General features: G+C 36.3%; 1 protein-coding gene across 1 annotated transcript in view; it reads left to right on the forward strand.

Moving 5' to 3' along the window:
- Positions 1-19,135, forward strand: part of USH2A (usherin) — a 779,248-nt gene that overhangs the window by 184,074 nt on the left and 576,039 nt on the right. Inside the window, exons 15-19 of the mRNA XM_060022310.1 lie at positions 3,661-3,819; positions 9,778-10,272; positions 11,300-11,569; positions 13,179-13,348; positions 18,033-18,177. Coding sequence (XP_059878293.1) covers positions 3,661-3,819; positions 9,778-10,272; positions 11,300-11,569; positions 13,179-13,348; positions 18,033-18,177 — 1,239 coding nt within the window. The remainder of the gene's footprint in view (positions 1-3,660; positions 3,820-9,777; positions 10,273-11,299; positions 11,570-13,178; positions 13,349-18,032; positions 18,178-19,135) is intronic.

The raw sequence follows: 19,135 nt of genomic DNA on the forward strand, positions 1-19,135 counted from the left end.
AGGCATAGGGACAGTTAGAATTTTAACATAGTGATGAAAATTCCCTCCAAAAAAAAAGATAAAGGGGAAGAGTGAGAATGTATCTAGGTTGAATATTTTTCTTGAAAAATGTGACATTAATATTATCTACCATAGGTTTAGAGACATTGTCTTTAGGAAGCCTATGCATAAGATACGGAATTTTATGTGTTTCAAATTCAGTGCTCTTGATATACTTTCTTAAAATGCTATTGTTGGATTATCTCATGTCTTTAAAATGGAGTAGATCATTCATGAGTGCTGATGAATTAGTAATAGCTCTTAGTTGAAAGTCTTTGCCTGGTGTGTTAGGATAACTTCACGTTACTACTCCATACTTCTCACTCTGCTCTGTTCCCCAAGATTCTGTATGTTCTGTGTCAGCAGGCTCTCTTGCCCCCTGACTCTCGGTTGGCTTCAGCTACAAGTAGGAACCTTCTAGTCATCTGGAGGAGGGCTGGCAGAAAGGGAAGTCAGAACATTTAATCCCCAGCTCCCTGTCTCAGTGTAAGACTGGCCTTGAGTTGGCTCTGTCCTTCAATGAGTGGTCAGATGATGCTCTTCACACATCCCTTTCTGTCTCTGAGTGCTGTGCCCCTTCAAGCTAGGGATAATGTGTGAGAAAAACTTAACATAGCAGGCCTGAATGCTTGTCGTTAGAAAGACCTGCTTACAAAGTTGGCCTTTGGCTGGCATCTGGGATTTGGACTGTGTGATGGCTCCCACCATCCTCAGAATTTTTAAGAAGGGCTCACTGTCCCTTACAGTTTGTACAGATTACATGGTTTATGCTTGTTGGGCTGCAACCCATAGGAAATACTGGCCTCCATTTCCCCAGTTTTGAGACCAAAGAAGGAGTCTGGAGTCAATGACAGAGACGTGAATGATTGAATGGATGGGGAAGCTTACATGTCTGAAGCAAGGTCCTGGAGTGACACCCCACCATATGCAGGGGAGAGCAGGCAGGACATGGCTGTAGGCTTCACTGGGGGGTGGGAGGGATTACCAGTTATAGGGGGAATTACTTCTGGCTGGCTCTTCGGTTACCAAAGAAACCAGCAGTGGACCACGCCCTTCACTGCCTCTGATAAGAACAGTCATTAGCTGGGACCTGGGGCAAGTATGTAGGAAGGTCAGTCCCCTGAGTAGGATGTAGGTGAAGCAGGCACTGGTTGAACAGAGGATGTACAGAGAGCAAGAGGACAGCCCTCTTGAGTGGCCTGACCATACGATGCTTAACACCTGCTTTCTTTCTAGGAGTTTGGAATTTTGGTGTGTGCCAGGCAGAGACTGTCTACATGAACAGTCCCCAGTATAGACACTGGGCACTGAGTTTCTAATGAACTTCTCTGGTTGGCAACATTTCACGTGTGTTTTTATATGTTGCTAGGGAAATTAAGCCCATCCTCTGTAACTTGAAGCTTGTGCCTGGTTTCCCCCAGACTTTACCCATGTACCTTTTCCCTTTTTTGATTGTACTCTGTATCCTTTTGTGGTAACAAACCTTACCCATGAGTAGGACTATATGATGAGTGAATGAATTTCTAGTGAATCATTGAGCCTGGGATTGGTCTTGACCCGTGACAGAAGTAGTGAAAGAGCTCTGCTATTACCATACCCCAGAGTACTGCTCCATGTCTTTTGATTCCTTTACCTTCTGCCCACCCTTTTGAAAAGAGTTTCTTTATTAAGCTCTTTGTTAAATCACTTGAGTGTGCATTTTCTTTTCTTCTGAAACATTGACTATCACCTAGTGACTGCAGATATTTCATATAATAATATTGATAATTGATCGATTCATGATTTAAAATTTTTTCTCAACAGAAAGATTAATGGTTTACAAAATAAGTTAACACAGCAAGCTGTGCCTTTGTCACTTTATTCAATGAGAAAGTCCGATTACATTATGCTTCTCTAAATGGATGAAGGGTTATGCATCTTAAACCAGAGGCGGGTAAATAAACTGGTGGTTGATTGCCCTTAAAATATAGTTAGACATTGTTTTTCTCCTTTACCTTTATATCTTCTGGGGAAAACAATGTAGACTGATTCTCCAAAATAGGGAGACTATGAAAAATATAGTGATAAGAAACAATGTGTTCATAGTATATATTTATACTATAAAAATATCACTAAAATAGTGAGGTGAATGCTCTTATGTGCCTGATGGAAGAAAACATATGATCTCTAACAATCACAGCATTTTTTATTTTATTATATTTTTTGTGCTATACAGCAGGTTCTTATTAGTTACCTATTTTGTATATATTAGTATATATATGTCAATCCTAATCTCCCAATTCACCCCCCCCCCCCGCCCTGCTTTCCCCCCTTGGTGTCCATATGTTTGTTCTCTACATCTGAATCGCAGCACTTTTTAAATTGAAGTATAGTTGATTTACAGGGTTTTGTTAGTATCAGGTGTACAGCAAAGTGCTTCAGTTATATACATATATTTATATATATTCTTTTTCAGATTTTTTTCCATTAGAGTTTATTACAAGATATTGAATATAATTCCCTGGGCTAAACAGTAGGTCTTGTTGTTTATCTATTTTATGTATAGTAGTGTGTATCTTTTAATCCCAAACCCCTAATTTAACCCTTCTCCCCCCTCCCCCCCCCCCACTGATTTCCCCTTTGGTAACCATAAGTTTGTTTTCTATGTTACAATCACAGCATTTTTACAGGTGTTATAAACAATCATAGCAACTCTAACAGGTGCTTGGTGTTCATGTAATACATTTAATTTGTTTCTTGCTAATATCTAGACTATTTAACATCCTTAGCATCCACAGCTATTTGTATCATCAGCTATTATCCTTTCTTTTACACTGTGCTCTGTGAAGCAAGATGAAACATTGTGCTTAATGGAATGGAAAACTTCCTTTTAAAAAATCCAAAAATGACACGACTTATTTCAAGTTTCAACACAATTTATGTGTATCAACTTTTAATTTAATTAAGTAGAAAATAAATATTATGCATCCTTGGATAGTTTCTCTGAAAAATTCAAAGAAAGAGGTGGAGAGTTAGAGAAATACTGTATGTTTTCATTTATATGTGGAATCTAAAAAAAATGAACAAATAGAACAAAACAGAAACAAATTCATGGATACAGAGAACAAACCAATGGTTGCCAGAGGGGAGGTGGGGAATGGGTGAAATAGGTGAAGGGGATTAAGAAGTACAAACTTCCAGTTACAGAATAAATAAGTCCCAGGGATGTAGTGTACAGCACAGGGGATATAGTTAATAATGCTGTAATAACTCTGTGTGGTGCATTATCTATACAAGTATCACATCACTACGTTATACACCTGAAACGAATATAATATTGTAAGTCAACTATACTTCAATAAAAAAAAGTGCTTATGTAAACTTTTGTGGTTTTCTTCCCTCAACCATATTCATGTCAGCTGCATTGACCTACAAACGTATTTTATGTTTATAGATAAAAAGCTTTGTTTTAGAGAACTCATGATGTATACTCTTTGTTTATTAATGTCTTGGTAAACCACATGTCTTCTTGATAAAGTAATCCTGAATCAGAAAGACCTCTTTGCTGGATATCTTACTTAAGTTTACTTGTGTCCTTATTGATTGCCTTTGCTGATACATGCTCTCTCCATTGTAATTTAGCTCCATCCCAGCAACCTCCACCCAGAGGAAAAGTTCAAAATTCTTCTGCTATCAGTGTTTCCTGGAGTCCACCTGATTCTCCAAATGCCCACTGGCTCACTTACAGTTTATTCAGGGATGGTTTTGAAATCTACACAATTGAAGATCAATACCCATACAGTGAGTTTCAAGGTTTGGTGATGGAAAGATATAATATTCTGAAAATTGATACATTAGTTAAGTTCTTTGACCTTGAGGAGACATGTTGTGGTCTAGCATGGAGTGTTTCAGCAGAGAGAGAATTACAAATCTCCCTAGTAATCAGAGAAACGCAGTGAAAATGAGATGCTTATTATTTGTTAAGACGTGAATGCTTATCAAAGCCTCAAAGATGGAAACAAATTACCCTTTCCAGGATTAATGAGGATATGGAGAAGCTAGAACTTACATAAACTGCTGGGCTATCTGTGAGGGTTCATTGGTATGACTTTTCGCATGGGATAACTTGTTAAAATATATGAGAAACCTTTTGCAAACCATTTGACTCAGCAAACCTACTTTAGAAAATGTATCTCAAATGCATAGTCATAAAGGGACACCAAATCACAAAATATGTCCAAACTTGCACTATTTGTAATTCCAAGATATTGGAAAAAGTCAGACATTCAAAAAACTTTCAGTAAATCATGGTACATGACATAATAGAATCTGGTGCATTATTAAGTAAATTGTAGAATATGGTCACCTATAAAGTGTTCTCTTAGTTTAGTTATTAATGAATGGGAAATGTCCATGAAATACTGTTTAAGGTAACTAAAAGATATTAAAATAATCTATGAATTATATTTTAATTTAAAATATATAAAAATACTGGAAGACTTACAACAAACTGGTCTATCATTTTTCTGGGTATAAGGATTATAGAAAATTTATCAAATATTTCTATTATAAGGGGTTCACATTTTAAATTCTCAGGTTGAAAAATGGACTTATCAAACAGGGAAATCAGAGTCCTAACATTCAAGCAAATAGTATAATTATATGCATACATTGCCATTTCCACAGAGGTAAAACCCAGCAACATGGAACTAAATTGAGAGAAGGATGTGAACAAACCAGGAAGACTATCTTTGCACCTGAAACTATTATGAAGATTTTGAAGGAGCTTGTAGAAATCAAACTATTTAGACCCATTATCTTTGTAAAGATTTACTCAGATGTTTTAGATACTTTTTCCCTAAAGACAGAAGGAAAACTTGGAAATTTTCTTCCAGCCTTGTGTTCTCTGATGTTTGCTTTGGTCATGTTTAGCTACAAGCTAGTTTAAGAAACTAGTTTAAGAAACTAGTTTAAGAAACATTGAAACAGTGATTCCAATTCAGGTTTCCATGTTGTTCTCTTTGTTTAAGACCCAGTTTTCCAAATTCTAGTTTAACATGATTAGTTAATTAGAAAAGTATATAAAGCTATGTAAAAACACTGAAGTTCCATAATCTTTCTGAAAATGATTAAGAAGGTGCCTTGTTTTGACATATTGATTGGCGTTACAACTTTTGCATAGCATACAGTTTTATTTTGTGTATACTATAGTAGGTTACATTTTGCACCCAGTTCTGTATGACTTATGTTCTTACATTCAGTACTTTGTGTTAAGTCTAAACGTCTCTTCAGTGCCTCTAGTCGTCTTTGAAGTTAATGGAAGCTCTGAACTTTATAATGCAGATTGCAAAGGGAAGGGAACATCTGTCTACATCTGCCACGTTGGCAAAGCATCCTAAAAACCTGCTACTAGAATGTTTATTTTCTTCCAAATGTCAGCATGATCCAGGTGTCCTGAAACTTAAGTTTTTGTGATAGAAGAAGAGAGAGTTATTAAAATATTGAAAGTGATTTTGAAGATGACACTATTACTGGTTGAATTATTTCTTAAGTTGTATATTAGGGTCACTCTATTTTCCATATAGGTTAATTCAATAGTAAAATTAAACCTCAGTTATACCCTTCAACCCAGAGGCATGTTTTACATCGTAACATATAGTGATCTATTTTATAGAACATTACATGTGAGTACAACACTCTGGCTCTTTTTCATGATTGCACTAATATAGAATCCAAATAACAGTTTCTTACACAATAAATGTATGCTCGTTCACTAATCAGAAATTTATATAATCCTATTAAACAGGTATTATTTCTTAAATCCTTATTTTTCATTAAAAAATGCCACTTCTGGCATTTCTTGACAATCACTGTAATTAATGATATGCAAATTATCTGCATGATGGCATTTGAACAGTAAGAACAATTGGTTAATGCTGTCAGAATTTTGTATCATTCTAATAATACCCTCATGTTTATTACTCTATTTCCAGTGTGTGGATAGCATGTGTAATATGAAGAGGAAACAGTACTTATATCCAGTCATTTGAACACAAATCTTTGGGTTAAATAAAGGCATTTGGAATTATAGGTGGAGAATCATTGAACTTTTCAAAGAAAATTAATAGTGTGTCTTCCAAGCAAGTTTGACCATTTGGTTGAGACCATTATAGAATTCCTTGTTAGAATAAAACTTTTCCTAGCTGGCCTGATGCACTAAGGGATTCTCCAGGGCAGTAGTTTCCAACCTAAGATCATAACACACCGGTATTTTCATTTTTAGATCTTGCAAATTATTTGTTCTTAGTAATACCTGCTAATAATGATGGAATAATTTTAAAGTTTATAAATAACTTTTTAAAAGGAAGTTAAGGTATAGTCAGTGGTCCCCCTAGGTAACATTTCACTCATTTTGCATCCTAATTAGTTTTCAAGAGTAGAAGAGAAAGGTGTAAGTTAGCACAGTGGGGATTGTACATAATCAGCACCTAATACTGTCTCCCCTGCAGTCACGATTAGGGCTGCCAACAGGTATTTTATGTGTTATAGGGGTGAAGAGAACAGCTATTGTAGGAAATAGCACACTTTTGATAGTATTGAAGTTTTAAGGGGTGGTCAGTAAATCATATTATTTTTTCCTACTTGAGTTTGAAACTAAAGGGGAACTAGACATAAGGATTCCATCTATAAGATGGAAATGAAAAATAAAAATCATCATCATTATTAATAGAAGCCAGATTGGAAAATATACATTTTCTCCTGCAGGAAGACAGATTAGAAAAGGATGCTTTGCTTTTTTTTTCCCCCCCAAATTCACAATCGGTTAAATCTTTCCTCCTTTGGGTCACCATGAGTGGGGAGATAGTCCTTAAATGTTACTCCAGGGAAATGCTTTCACAGGGAAACTAGAGGAAGATTATTTCTACGTGTGACCATTGCTTACGTCACTAGGGACATTAACATAGTTTAAGATGAGAGTTTTAAACAACACTGTATCTTAGTGAACTCTGGGATTTCATTTCTACCTTTAATGTCATTATCATTTATTATTCCATACACATCAAAGGATCAATGTAACAAGGGTAAGATGGTTCAGTTACCTCTGAGAGAAATAAACCTAAAACACCCAGAAAATATAAGCAGGGGATAAGAATGAAAACAGAATAGATGAAAATCAATGTTTTTTATTATAAGGGTCTTAATACTATTTCCTAGAAAAAAATATGTATATGACGAACCATACATTCATTCTTTGTTCACTGCTTTGTTCACTGCTCACTGCAGACCAGGAACTGTACCAGCCACTAGAAATACAAGGATGGAAGGAACAGTTCTCATTATTGAAAAGAGATATAGATAAATAAACCAAGATTACAAAGTAATATATTAAATATTGTACCAAAATAGACTTAAGAGTATTAAGAAATATTTTTAGAATATTTCTGAGTATCCTATAAGTGGAGGAGGCGTAAGAAGCAACCATGCCTGTGAGGGCAGAGATAGTGATTGAGAACCATTGAAAGTTCCGCAAAAGCGGGTGATGTGAGGTGAATTAACCAGATACCACGGTAGAGGAAGAATTACTCTCATGGAAGAAATTGTACAAGACGAGGCATGAAGGTGTGTGTGAGAAAATAAGGTTAATTCAGGCAACTTGCACAGCTCCATGTAGCTCTGGTGGGTGAGAATGCCACACACGGGCGCTGGGGTCAGCCAATATTGTGACGCAGTGCATCTCTAAAGAGGAATTTCATGATATTCTTGTGCAATAATTTCTCTAAACACCTGATTTTGATTTGAATTTGTATAACTTTTTATTATAAAAGTGGTATATCCAATTAAGAAAATGTAAAGGAAAAAAAATTTCAGCATCACAATTCCAGCATTCTAGTGCAAAAATGAATTTCATTTTGGAAAATTTCTGGGAGAATATGTACTTCAGTTTATTTTGCATAATAATCAAGTCTATGCAGTATTACATTTCATATTTTTTCTCATATTGCTGTATGGTCTTCATCACTATTGTTTTAAATAAGTAATATAATATTAGAATCCTATTAATATCATATTAGACTAATATAACTCATTAAGAAATTCAACTTTAATTTATTTAAACATTTCCTATTATAAATAACACATCAGTCATTTTATATGCTTCCCAAGGAAATGTTTCCCAAGAATATGGCTAAAGATCATGGTTTCATAAACGATTTTTTAGCGTATACTTGTACAAGTTATCAATTTGTTGCCTCTCCGTTTCAAACCTTGGCTTCATTGCCTGCTTTGTGGTAATGCAGCTGGAACCTGTAAACATTTCTCCTTTACTAGCCGGTATGATGTTGCACTCTATCAGTAGAGGGTGTTGGAGGGATCCTGCAGGAGATGGAGGTTTCTCTTCCTGGTTCTGGTGTGCACCCCTCTCAGAAGATCACTCAACAGGTGATGTTCAGCCGTACACAGCTGCCAGGCTACCCTTGGGCAGCTTTTCCCCAGGGCCCCAAAGGGCAGCTTTCCCAAGCTCTGGCCCCATAAGAGTGAGTTCTACAACATGCACCCCGGAAGACAGTGCATGGCAGTCCCAGTAAATTCTTCTGATGCCCAGGTGGCATCTTCCCCTAGTACCACAGATGGTGGCTTTCCAATGAGTTCCATGGTGTAGCCCCTCATCATGGGCAGCTTTCCTTGGCGCTCTGCCAGTAAGTTTTTTCTCTGTAAGTTCTGTGGTAGAGCACCTGAGGTGCTAGAGGCCAGATTCCAAGGCCAGATTCCAAGTTCTGCCTTCATGGAACCTCAGCGAACTTCACCGTCAAATGGGCCACGGTTGCACCCCGTCCAACAAAGTCTGATCTCATCCCAGGTCTTATCTCTTCCAGTTCTGTTCCTTCCCTAGGTGCTCTGCTTCAGCCCTGGGGGTCATGATTTTTCCCTGTCTCTGTCTCTTCTCTTCCTGCATTCTTCAGAGGTTTCTGGTCCCCTAAGTAAGTAAAACCCTTTTGTACTCAATCATTCTGTGTATTCCGCTTTCCTTGTTCAGATTACTCTGTGCTTTCTGTGACCTGCCTGGACTCTAGTCTGATATTCAACATATTTTCATGAAGAATTTGCAATGATATATGTAACAGAATGTCAAAATAACCCTTCACTCAGATGGTCCCTGTCTTAGTCTGTTTAGGCTGCTATAACAAAATACCACAGGCCGAGTCGCTTCTAAACAACAGAAATTCATTTCTCAATGTTCTGGAGGCTAGAAGTCCAAAGTCAGGGTGCCAGCACGGTTGGGTTCTGATGACGGCCCTCTTCGGGGTTGCAGTCTGCCAACTTCTCGCTGTGTCCTCACATGGTGAAAGGGATAAGGGATTTTTCTGGGCCCTCTTTTGCAAGGGTACTAATCCCATGTGTGGACTCCACCCTCATGATGTCATCATTTTTCAAAGTCCCCCCACCTCCTAATACCATCACCTTGGGCATTAGGTTTCTAGCATATAAAAAAGGACGCTGTATCATACAAAGAACAAAACAAAAGCTTTAGCTTCTAAATATGCATCATTACAAAAGGCACTTTTCTTATATTGTACTGCACAATAAAAGTAACCAGTATTTGCTTCATCTCAATTTTTAAAAATATGAACCATACTTTTATTCAAGAGTGGATTGGTGTAGTTTAATCTAGTTATGTTATATAACAGAAAAATAATTAGAAATGTTTCCTTGCCAATTTGTGGAATGTAACTCTTTTCTTTTTTTTTTTTAAAATTTCAGGTATTCAGTACTTCTTAGACACTGCGCTGTCACCATATACCTCCTATTCCTATTACCTCGAGACCAGCAGCTTGAGTGGTTCAACAAGGAGTGCAGCTGTCACGTACAGGACGAAACCAGGGGCCCCAGAGGGAAGCCTGAACTTAAGTTATATCAGTCCTATTAGCTCAGACTCTGTGACACTTACCTGGACTGTACCTTCAAATCGTTCTGGTCCTGTCGAGAAATATATTTTGTCCTGTGCTCCTCTAGATGGCATCCAGCCCTGTGTTCCCTATGAAGGTCCTGAAACCACCGCTACCATCTGGAATCTGGTTCCATTCACCAAATACCGTTTTGCTGTACAGGCGTGTACTAGCGGGGGCTGTTTACACAGCACCCCTCTGACAGTGACCACAGCCCAGGCACCTCCCCGAAGGCTGGGTCCACCCGAGGTGCGGAAGATCAGTTCCACAGAGCTTCACGTAGAATGGGCTCCACCGATGGAACCAAATGGTAGGAATTCAAGGCCTAGATTTCCCATTCTTGGGTAAAACATGCAGGAGAATCTGGGTATTTGGAATTGTGCAATAAGATTCTGACAACCATTTTCAGTTTTATAACTGCATGATGTCATAATTGGGAAACAATTTCTAAAGATATACTATTTGTCCTGGTTAGTAGAATAAGTATATTTCTTTAATCTAATAACAAATTGCACTCATTTAAATTGCCCCCTAGAAGGCTAATATTATCTTTGCTCTTAGTGACATCTGCCATAACACGAATGATGTTTCTAATTTGAAACTCACTTAGGAAATGCATTATATTTGACTGTGTCACAAGTTAGGGCACCCATAAGCAGTAAATTTTCTTTTAAGCAAGAAGAAGATATGAAATAATACAAAAAAATATGTATATAGGCTAGCTGACTCCATTAAGTTAATTTTTGGGCTTATATAATTGAACCCTTGGTTATACAGGCCAGCACACCTTCATAGATTTTTAGTAATTTAATATCATGTGTGTATTATAACAAAAGCTTTTTTCTTAGGATTTTTGAGTTACTTGATAAAACTAGGTGGAAATGAACTGTAATATTCTAATATTTATGTAAACAAGGCTTATGTTAAGCAGATAATCAAATTAAAATCCCCAGATTTGAAACTATACAAATTGAAGGTACAGTGATCACATTTCCGAAAAGAGATAGCCATTCTTGGTATAAATTATAACCAATCATCCTGAAAAATATTGACTTTACCTATCATAAATTATAGTTATTTTGTGTTTGTACACTTTTGTGCTGTTTTCGTTTTCCATGAATATGCTTTTCAGTAATATGCATTCATGTAGCTATCAACTTGTAGTTTGGTTTTTTTTTAATAAGTACCTATCATGTGGATTACCAAGAAAATAGACAGGTAATTGAGTCAGAAGAACAAGGAAAGCCAGGACTCTTCACATAACCTAACATCACCCCACCCCTAAAATAGCCCATTTGTCTAATAAGTCCTCTTTGTCCACCGTTTCACTTTTCTAGGCATAATTATAAGATATGAACTATACATGGAAAGACTGAGATCTAATGGAGAAACCAGGTCAGCAGAAAGTCGAGTTTTTCAGAGCAGTGGCTGGCTCAGTCCTTACCCACTTGCAGAATCAGCCAGTGAAAATGCATTAGAACCTCCCGAACCAACCACAATCGTCACTGGCTTGGAGCCGTACACCAAGTACAAGTTTAGAGTCTTAGCTGTGAACATGGCTGGGAGTGTGTCTTCTGCCTGGACCACAGGAAGAACGGGAGAATCAGGTGAAGACTAATGCTTTGAACTCTACTTTGGAAACTCCTGAATGAAAATATTGCCTCAAAGTAAAGTCAACAGCACTAAATACATTCGAAAAGCAAGAGTTGTACATTTACATAAACCAAGGAAATATTGAATGCATAGATTGGTTTCATAGATAACTCAAGGTCACAAAGTTCTTGCAGTAAGTTCTAGGGAAAAAAAGAATGTTTTAGTTGTTACTTCAAGGCGCCAAAATGACTTAACTGTAGTTATAGTCTTTTGGGAATGCTTGTCAAAAATAGCAATTGGTTTCCAGTCCTGGGCTGGCCATATGTCCCATCTTGCTCCAGATTCAGTACAATTTATGTTCAGTGAAAGATATAACTGTTACCAGTTTCACAAATCTGTTTTTGTTTTTCTTTCTCTTTCCAAAACAAATAGCTTAGGTACCAAATTGTACCTTAAAATATAATCCCAGACATCAAAATCTGTAATTCACAAGTATGTTTATAAGCAGTTGGCAATATGGTAAGGAAAGATGGTGAAAAGTTTTAATTTTCTTAAGATAGCTTTACTAAGGCAAATGAGTTATTTTTAATCCTCCACCTCATTCTTTATATTATAAACACTTCAAATTTCATGAGCCCATGACAAAAAAACTACACTTTTGTTATGCTTTGAATCTATAGATATACAAAGAAACCCACATCCCGATTTAAATTGGATCTGTTCGGACTGTGGAGGGTAAGTGTAGCTTCAAGTTTGATGTCCAAGGGAATCATTTCATGAATAAAATGTGCATTGTGCTTGAGCACCTCTTAATGACTCCCAGCCATCTTGTCCAAATAATAGGGCCATGATAGCACAAGTGATGAGCCATGGCATTCTGGAAGGGGAAAGTCAAGGTCAGAAATGAAAAGTAATGGATGAAACAGCAATACTGGACCCTCATAATCGTATGGGTCACTGGCTAATGAAAGTGCAAGGAGGTCCTTTTATAATACACCTTTGGTTAACACATTTAAAATCCATATTAAGATCTCAAGGATGGCAGGGGGAGAATGTAGATGTGTATGTCCCTGAACATTTCAATCCAGATTTATTGAAAACTTTTCGAATTTCTTCGGGGTTATTTAGAATTTCGATTTCCCTCTTTCTAAAGAGTTATTTCGATTTCCCTCTTTCTAAAGAGTAATATTCTCCCAGGAGCTCAGTGAATTACTTCTCTATGTAAGAAATCCAATATGTCACTCTGCATTGTTCTAAACTTTGTGGACTGAGACATATTCTGTTTTTGTGGCTTCTCCTTTCAAAGACGTCATAAGACCTACGGTTTCCTCCCCAGCTATCTACTAGTTACCTTTATGAACACAAGCAAATTCCTATTTTTTAATTTTGTAAATGGAAAATATCCTTGTTAGTAATGTGAAGGTGGAGAACATCCTTGCAGATATAAAAATAAGTGAGTGAGTAGCTTTTATACACACCAGCATCTTCTTTGATTTTTTAAAATTAGAATATTACGTAAGGAGTGAGGTGTTTCAGAAACTAGGATAAATGTGTGAATTCAGGTTGAAAACCTGTGAATACAGCATTCATTGTCTTGGCTGTTGTTATTGTTGTTGTTAACAGCGCCTGTATTCATGACCCCTCCTTCAGTCTCCGCCCTCTCACCATACTCGCTCAATGTGTCCTGGGAGATGCCAGCAGATAATGTGACAAGAGGAAAAGTTGTGGGGTATAACGTCAGTATGGTTTCTGAACAATCACCTCAACAATCTAGTCCGGTGGTGTTTTCACAGGTATTGTTATTTTCAACTAACGACCTTTCAGAATTGAATTATGTCTTCATATTGACATTTTCTGTATTTGCAGAATTCTGACAGAATTTTCATTTATATTGGGTTGGCCAAAAAGTTTGCTCAGTTAATGAATACATTCAATAAATTTCTTGGTGAAAATGAAAAATATGTCTTATTTTTACTTAAAACCGAATGAAGTTTTTGGCCAACCCAATACAATCCTTAAAGGGGGCATTCGTTTCTTAATATAATATTTATGTACACAAGGCTCAAAATACTTATATCACTCATTTTTCCTAATATAAGGGTCTATGGAAATAAAGTTGGTATAACTTTGTTTCATGAAATCTGCTTTTTCCACTTAGCATATATCCTTAAATATCTTGCAAGAAGCTGACATTCAGTAGCTGTGTACTATCATATTATCTGGGTACACAATAATGGTTCAACCAATCCACAATCAATTGATATGTCTATTGTATTAATTCTCTTGGAAATCTAAATGACATTGATAAGAACATCTTATATGTACATTTTGCATATTTCTATTTCCTAAGAATAAATTCTGAGGGATGCAGTTTATCACAGCTTATAGCAAAGGTTGTGAACATGTTCAAGGTTTGGGATATGTAGTGACATATTTCCTTCTAGCCAGCAGTAATGAGAATAATGATCATAGGTTAAGATTACTGAGGCTTTACTGTGTACATAGACTAATTCATTTGATATGTATAATAATCCTGGAGGATGAGAGGCTCTTGTTACCCTCCAGTTTATGATGTGACCAGTGTCCTTTCTATCAGCATAAGAGTGACCAATGACAAAGACCGGCTGATGTCAACTGGACAAGTCATTCTGCATACTTGGCTGTTTAGCATCTCTTCTGAGGAAGATGCTCTTTGGAGGACATTAACAGGACAGGAAAAGATCTTTGCACTTACTTGTTGCCCTGTCCCATGGACCTGTCCACATTCTTCTTCCCTAGACATCCTAGTTCCTGATTTTCTAGTCTTTTTTTCTTTTATGGCCATGTTCAGTACAACCAAACCACAGCCATATAATTCAGGGACCCTTCCCTTTCCACAAAGAATAAATCACCAGGTGCGCTACCTAAAGTTTTGCCCATTGAAAGGATTTGTTTTTATTGCTGGGTTTTAGGACCATCCCTGAATGGAGCTATAGAGCAGTCAGCACCCATTTTGGACTTCCTGAACCACATACTAAGACAACCCAACTGCAAATCAAACCACATTTTTCTACTCTCACAAGTCTTAAGGTTCCTCCAAGGAGTCATAGGTAGGAGTTGAGATTGAGCCAGCAGTGTCAGAATGGTGGGTGACATGTGGGTTTGGATTACCAGCTAGCATAGCATATAATGCGTTCTGGCTGTTACTTGTATTATAATAGTCTATTCCAAGGAACCAAGATAAGAAAAAAAAAACATTGTTTATACAACACATCCCAGAAATCAACTTGTTTTTATCCCGCTTTTGCCAATTACTTGCCATATCACACATCTCTGTGCTTCAGGTTTTATTCATGTGTAAAATGGGAAAACAATTCCTGCTTATCTATACAGTTTTTGTAGAGCTTAAAGAGCTCGACAAATATTAGATATTGTTATTATTAGTGATTATTATTAATGGGATATGGCTACATTACATTTTATAAAATATTATTCAATGGAACAGGAAAATTTTTATATTGACAAAATTTATGTATATAAATCTTTTGTTTGTTTCAAAGTCTTTTCTTTGTGTCTGAATTAAAATAAGAATATAGATATGTCACTTTATTCTCTCTCTTATACCCTCTCCTGCAAATATTCATCTACCTAATCATATATTCAAGAAAGTGAAATCACAAGTGGCAAAGTCAAATTTTTTATGTTCTCAACAATTAAGTTTGTATCCACACTGACCTGAGCATGTCTTGTTATAACCTTGGTAAATAAATAGCCAAAATTTCTGGGGAAAGCCTGCTGTAAAAATAACTGTTAAAGGATCTTTACCTAAGAATGTGGTAGAAGACATATAGAGAAGTGATGCTGTTATCATTGTAGTATTTTAAACTCCTACAAAGTTCTTCTCACCTCTTTAAAGATTAATCCCACAAAAAACTTTCAATTAGATACATCCTTTAAGACTTGTTAAGATGAGTCTATGTACATGATAAAGACACAGTTTATCTGAGGGATGATTTTACATGCCCCAAGCTCTAGGATAAGTGTCTCTTAAAAATCATGTAATTTATAACAACTATATGTAGAGAAGAAGTAAAATTTCATCAAAATTAGTATTAGTCTACATTTTATCTTTATTACATTTCATTTTGTGTTCTTTAAAAATTTTTTTTAAATAGATCTTTATTGGAGTATAATTGCTTCCCAATACTGTGTTTCTGTTGCACAACAAAGTGAATTAGCCATATGCATACACATGTCCCCATATCCCCTCCCTCTTTTTTTTTAACCTTTTTATTGGAGTATAATTGCTTTACAACGGTGTGTTAGTTTCTGCTTTATAACAAAGTGAATCAGTTATACATATACATATATCCCCATATCTCTTCCCTCTTGCGTCTGCCTCCCTCCCGCCTTTCCTATCCCACCCTTCTAGCTGGTCACAAAGCACCGAGCTGATCTCCCTGTGCTATGCGGCTGCTTCCCACTAGCTATCTATTTTACATTTGCTAGTGTATATATGTTCATGCCACTCTCTCACTTTGTCCCAACTTACCCTTCCCCCTCCCCATGTCCTCAAGTCCATTCTCTAGTAGGTCTGTGTGTTTATTCCCGTCTTGCCCCTAGGTTCTTCATGACCATTTTTTTTTGTTTTTTAGATTCCATATATATGTGTTAGCATACAGTATTTATTTTTCTCTTTCTGACTTACTTCACTCTGTATGACAGACTCTAGGTTCATCCACCTCACTACAAATAACTCAATTTTGTTTCTTTTTGTGGCTGAGTAATATTCCATTGTATATATGTGCCACATCTTCTTTATCCATTCATCTGTTGATAGACACTTAGGTTGCTTCCATGTCCTGGCTATTGTAAATAGAGCTGCAGTGAACATTATGGTACATGACTCTTTTTGAATTATGGTTTTCTCAGGGTATATGCCCGGTAGTGGGATTGCTGGGTCGTATGGTAGTTCTATTTTTAGTTTTTTAAGGAACCTCCATATTGTCCATCCCCTCCCTTATGATGTGTTCTTGAGACAAAGAATAATTTGTTTAAAAATGATTCAAGTTTTTTAATTAAATAAGAAATACCTTAATGTATTTTATCTTTTTTTAAAACAATTTAATTTTCTAAAAATCTACATTAAATCCCATGAAGATTGTGCTAAATAAGATAAATCTTATAGCAATATTAAGTAAGATTTACTCATTTCAAAGTTTTATTTTTCTTAGAAAATTTTAAATCACATTGCACAAAAGAAAAAAGTTTATATCTTCAAAACCTAAGTAGCCATTTTAAAATTGGAAAAAGGATTAATAATTCAGTGTTTGATGCTTTTCTGATTTCTAAATGTAATTGCAAGAAAATGGTGCCAGTGTTTTAAATTATTCCTAGATATTTTGAATCTCCAAAGTCACCTTTATTTCTGAAAAATGTTATGTAAGCAATATAATTTATATTCCAAACACACTGCTTTCTAGAACTTCTCAGTTTATGAAATTTTAAAGTCAGTACCCAGGCACATATTCCAGATGAATTTTATTGTACTCCTAAAGGGAAAACAAAATCTAGAAATTGACTCCAAATGTTATGAATCTTTACAGTTAGCTGTAGTATTTAGATTTATGGAAGATTATTTCATATGAATGTATATCAGTATCCCTTAGAAAAATAGCTTTGTACTCATGCTTGCTGTCAGACTATCCATTTTAATGACTTTTTTTTCCTGAATATAATCACCAGTGGTCTTTGTATCTACAGACTAAGCAAATTTACATGGTTGCTTTTGATCAATTCTAGTTATAATGACAGGACAAGCTCTCAGTGCTTATTGTTTAATTACTTGTTTATGGACCATAGAGTCTCCGTTGCTCAAATCTGCTATTTTCATTTGAAAATGTGTGATAAAGACAGGATTTCAAAAAAAAAGTAACTGATCAATCTGCTTATGCTCAGTTGTACAAGAAAGATAATTGAGAATTGACTTCATGTGGGTGCTCAGTAATCTTTCCTTTTTTCCCCTTTTCCTTCCTGTGGCTTTTTTTTAGAAAAAAAGCAAATGATGGGATTGATTGAACATAGTGACATCTTTCTGTACCAGCTCCATCACCTAGCATGTGGGCATTACTGCACTGGGTTCATGTTGGCCAAGCCCCGTGGTTTTATTTGGACTTTTTCACGATAACAATGACAGTGTCACCATTCTTTATCTGTACCATCAGTGACACGAACTGCACCACCATGCTGCTTTATGAGGCAGTAACTCGGTTTCCTCATTTATCCACTCAGGAACTGGATTATTACCTCATAAAGCAGTGTGATTGTACAATTATCAATTAAATCCTAGCTTGTTGAGGCCCTTCAAAAAGAATCCCTTTTCCTAGTCGTGGTTGGCAATAATTCCCTCTGTCAGAATTCCTGGAACTTTGCTTGTCAAGCTAATATTTTTCACACTGGTTATCTATTATCTGACGTCTAGTTCTTTTTGCTTCACAGATGTTGTACACTGCTAAATCCCAAGAACTGTCTTATATTGTAAAAGGACTACAACCTTATAGGATATACAACTTTACTATTTCTCTCTGCAATTCAGTTGGTTGTATAACCAGTGCTTCGGGAGGAGGACGGACTTTAGCAGCAGGTAAGCAAGTTCTAAGGGACATGAAAAATACATTGTGTATTTATAAACAAAACACCTACAAAGCTCAATACCTTCTTTAGTTTGGACTTAATATTTGTCTTTTCTGCTTTCTCCTTCTCCCTCACTAGCCCTTATTGCTACTGACCTTGACATAGAAAAAGATGACACAGAAAAAGAAACTTAAGAGCCCTGAACATTCCTGAGTTGCAACTGTGTCACCATAAGAAACATAATTAGATGCAGAGTGACTACAGGGCTCCCACCACCCTGAGTCCTAAAGGTGTCCCAACAATTGTTTGAAGTGTTTGGCAGGCTTCTTCTGAGGACTCAGAATACTCCTCCTCTCAATCCTAACTTTTTTTGTGTGGGATTTGGTCTATCCCCTCCTGCCCCATGGAGCTAACAGCAGACATCCAGAAATCACTGGGTTGCCCTGGTGTCATATTTTGCCTTTATTGGATAGGCAGTAGTGTGCTTATTAATCTTTTTATTATGAACATGAAGCTCCTAAGTACATAAAATTGAAATAACGACTTGTTATCAAGTATAATCTTACCAGGAAATAGTTTGTATAATTTTTTGCTTGCTTCACTTACGACAAATTAGGTTCACACAAACTTGATTACAGGTATTATTAACACCTATATAACCCAATTACTTACCATTTAGGATATTTTCAAATCAGTTTTTCTGTCAGCATCCAACAGGGCTTAGATTCCTGGTGCTCTTTAAGGAAATGTCCAGATGTGAGGAGGTTAAGAGACTCCTAGGCGAATGACAGATAGCATGCAAACATGTTTAGCTATGAAAATACTCCTTAGACCTTCTTCCTTCCTGTCTTCATATACAATTCCATAGTTTTTGTCTTGTTTTATTTTGTTTTCATTCTGGAAAAACTTGTTTGGCTCAAATTATCTTGTATCAATATACAACAGACTTCAAATATAACAAGTAATTT

Source organism: Delphinus delphis, chromosome 1 (genome assembly GCF_949987515.2).
Source record: "Delphinus delphis chromosome 1, mDelDel1.2, whole genome shotgun sequence".
Taxonomy (NCBI): Eukaryota; Metazoa; Chordata; class Mammalia; order Artiodactyla; family Delphinidae; genus Delphinus; species Delphinus delphis.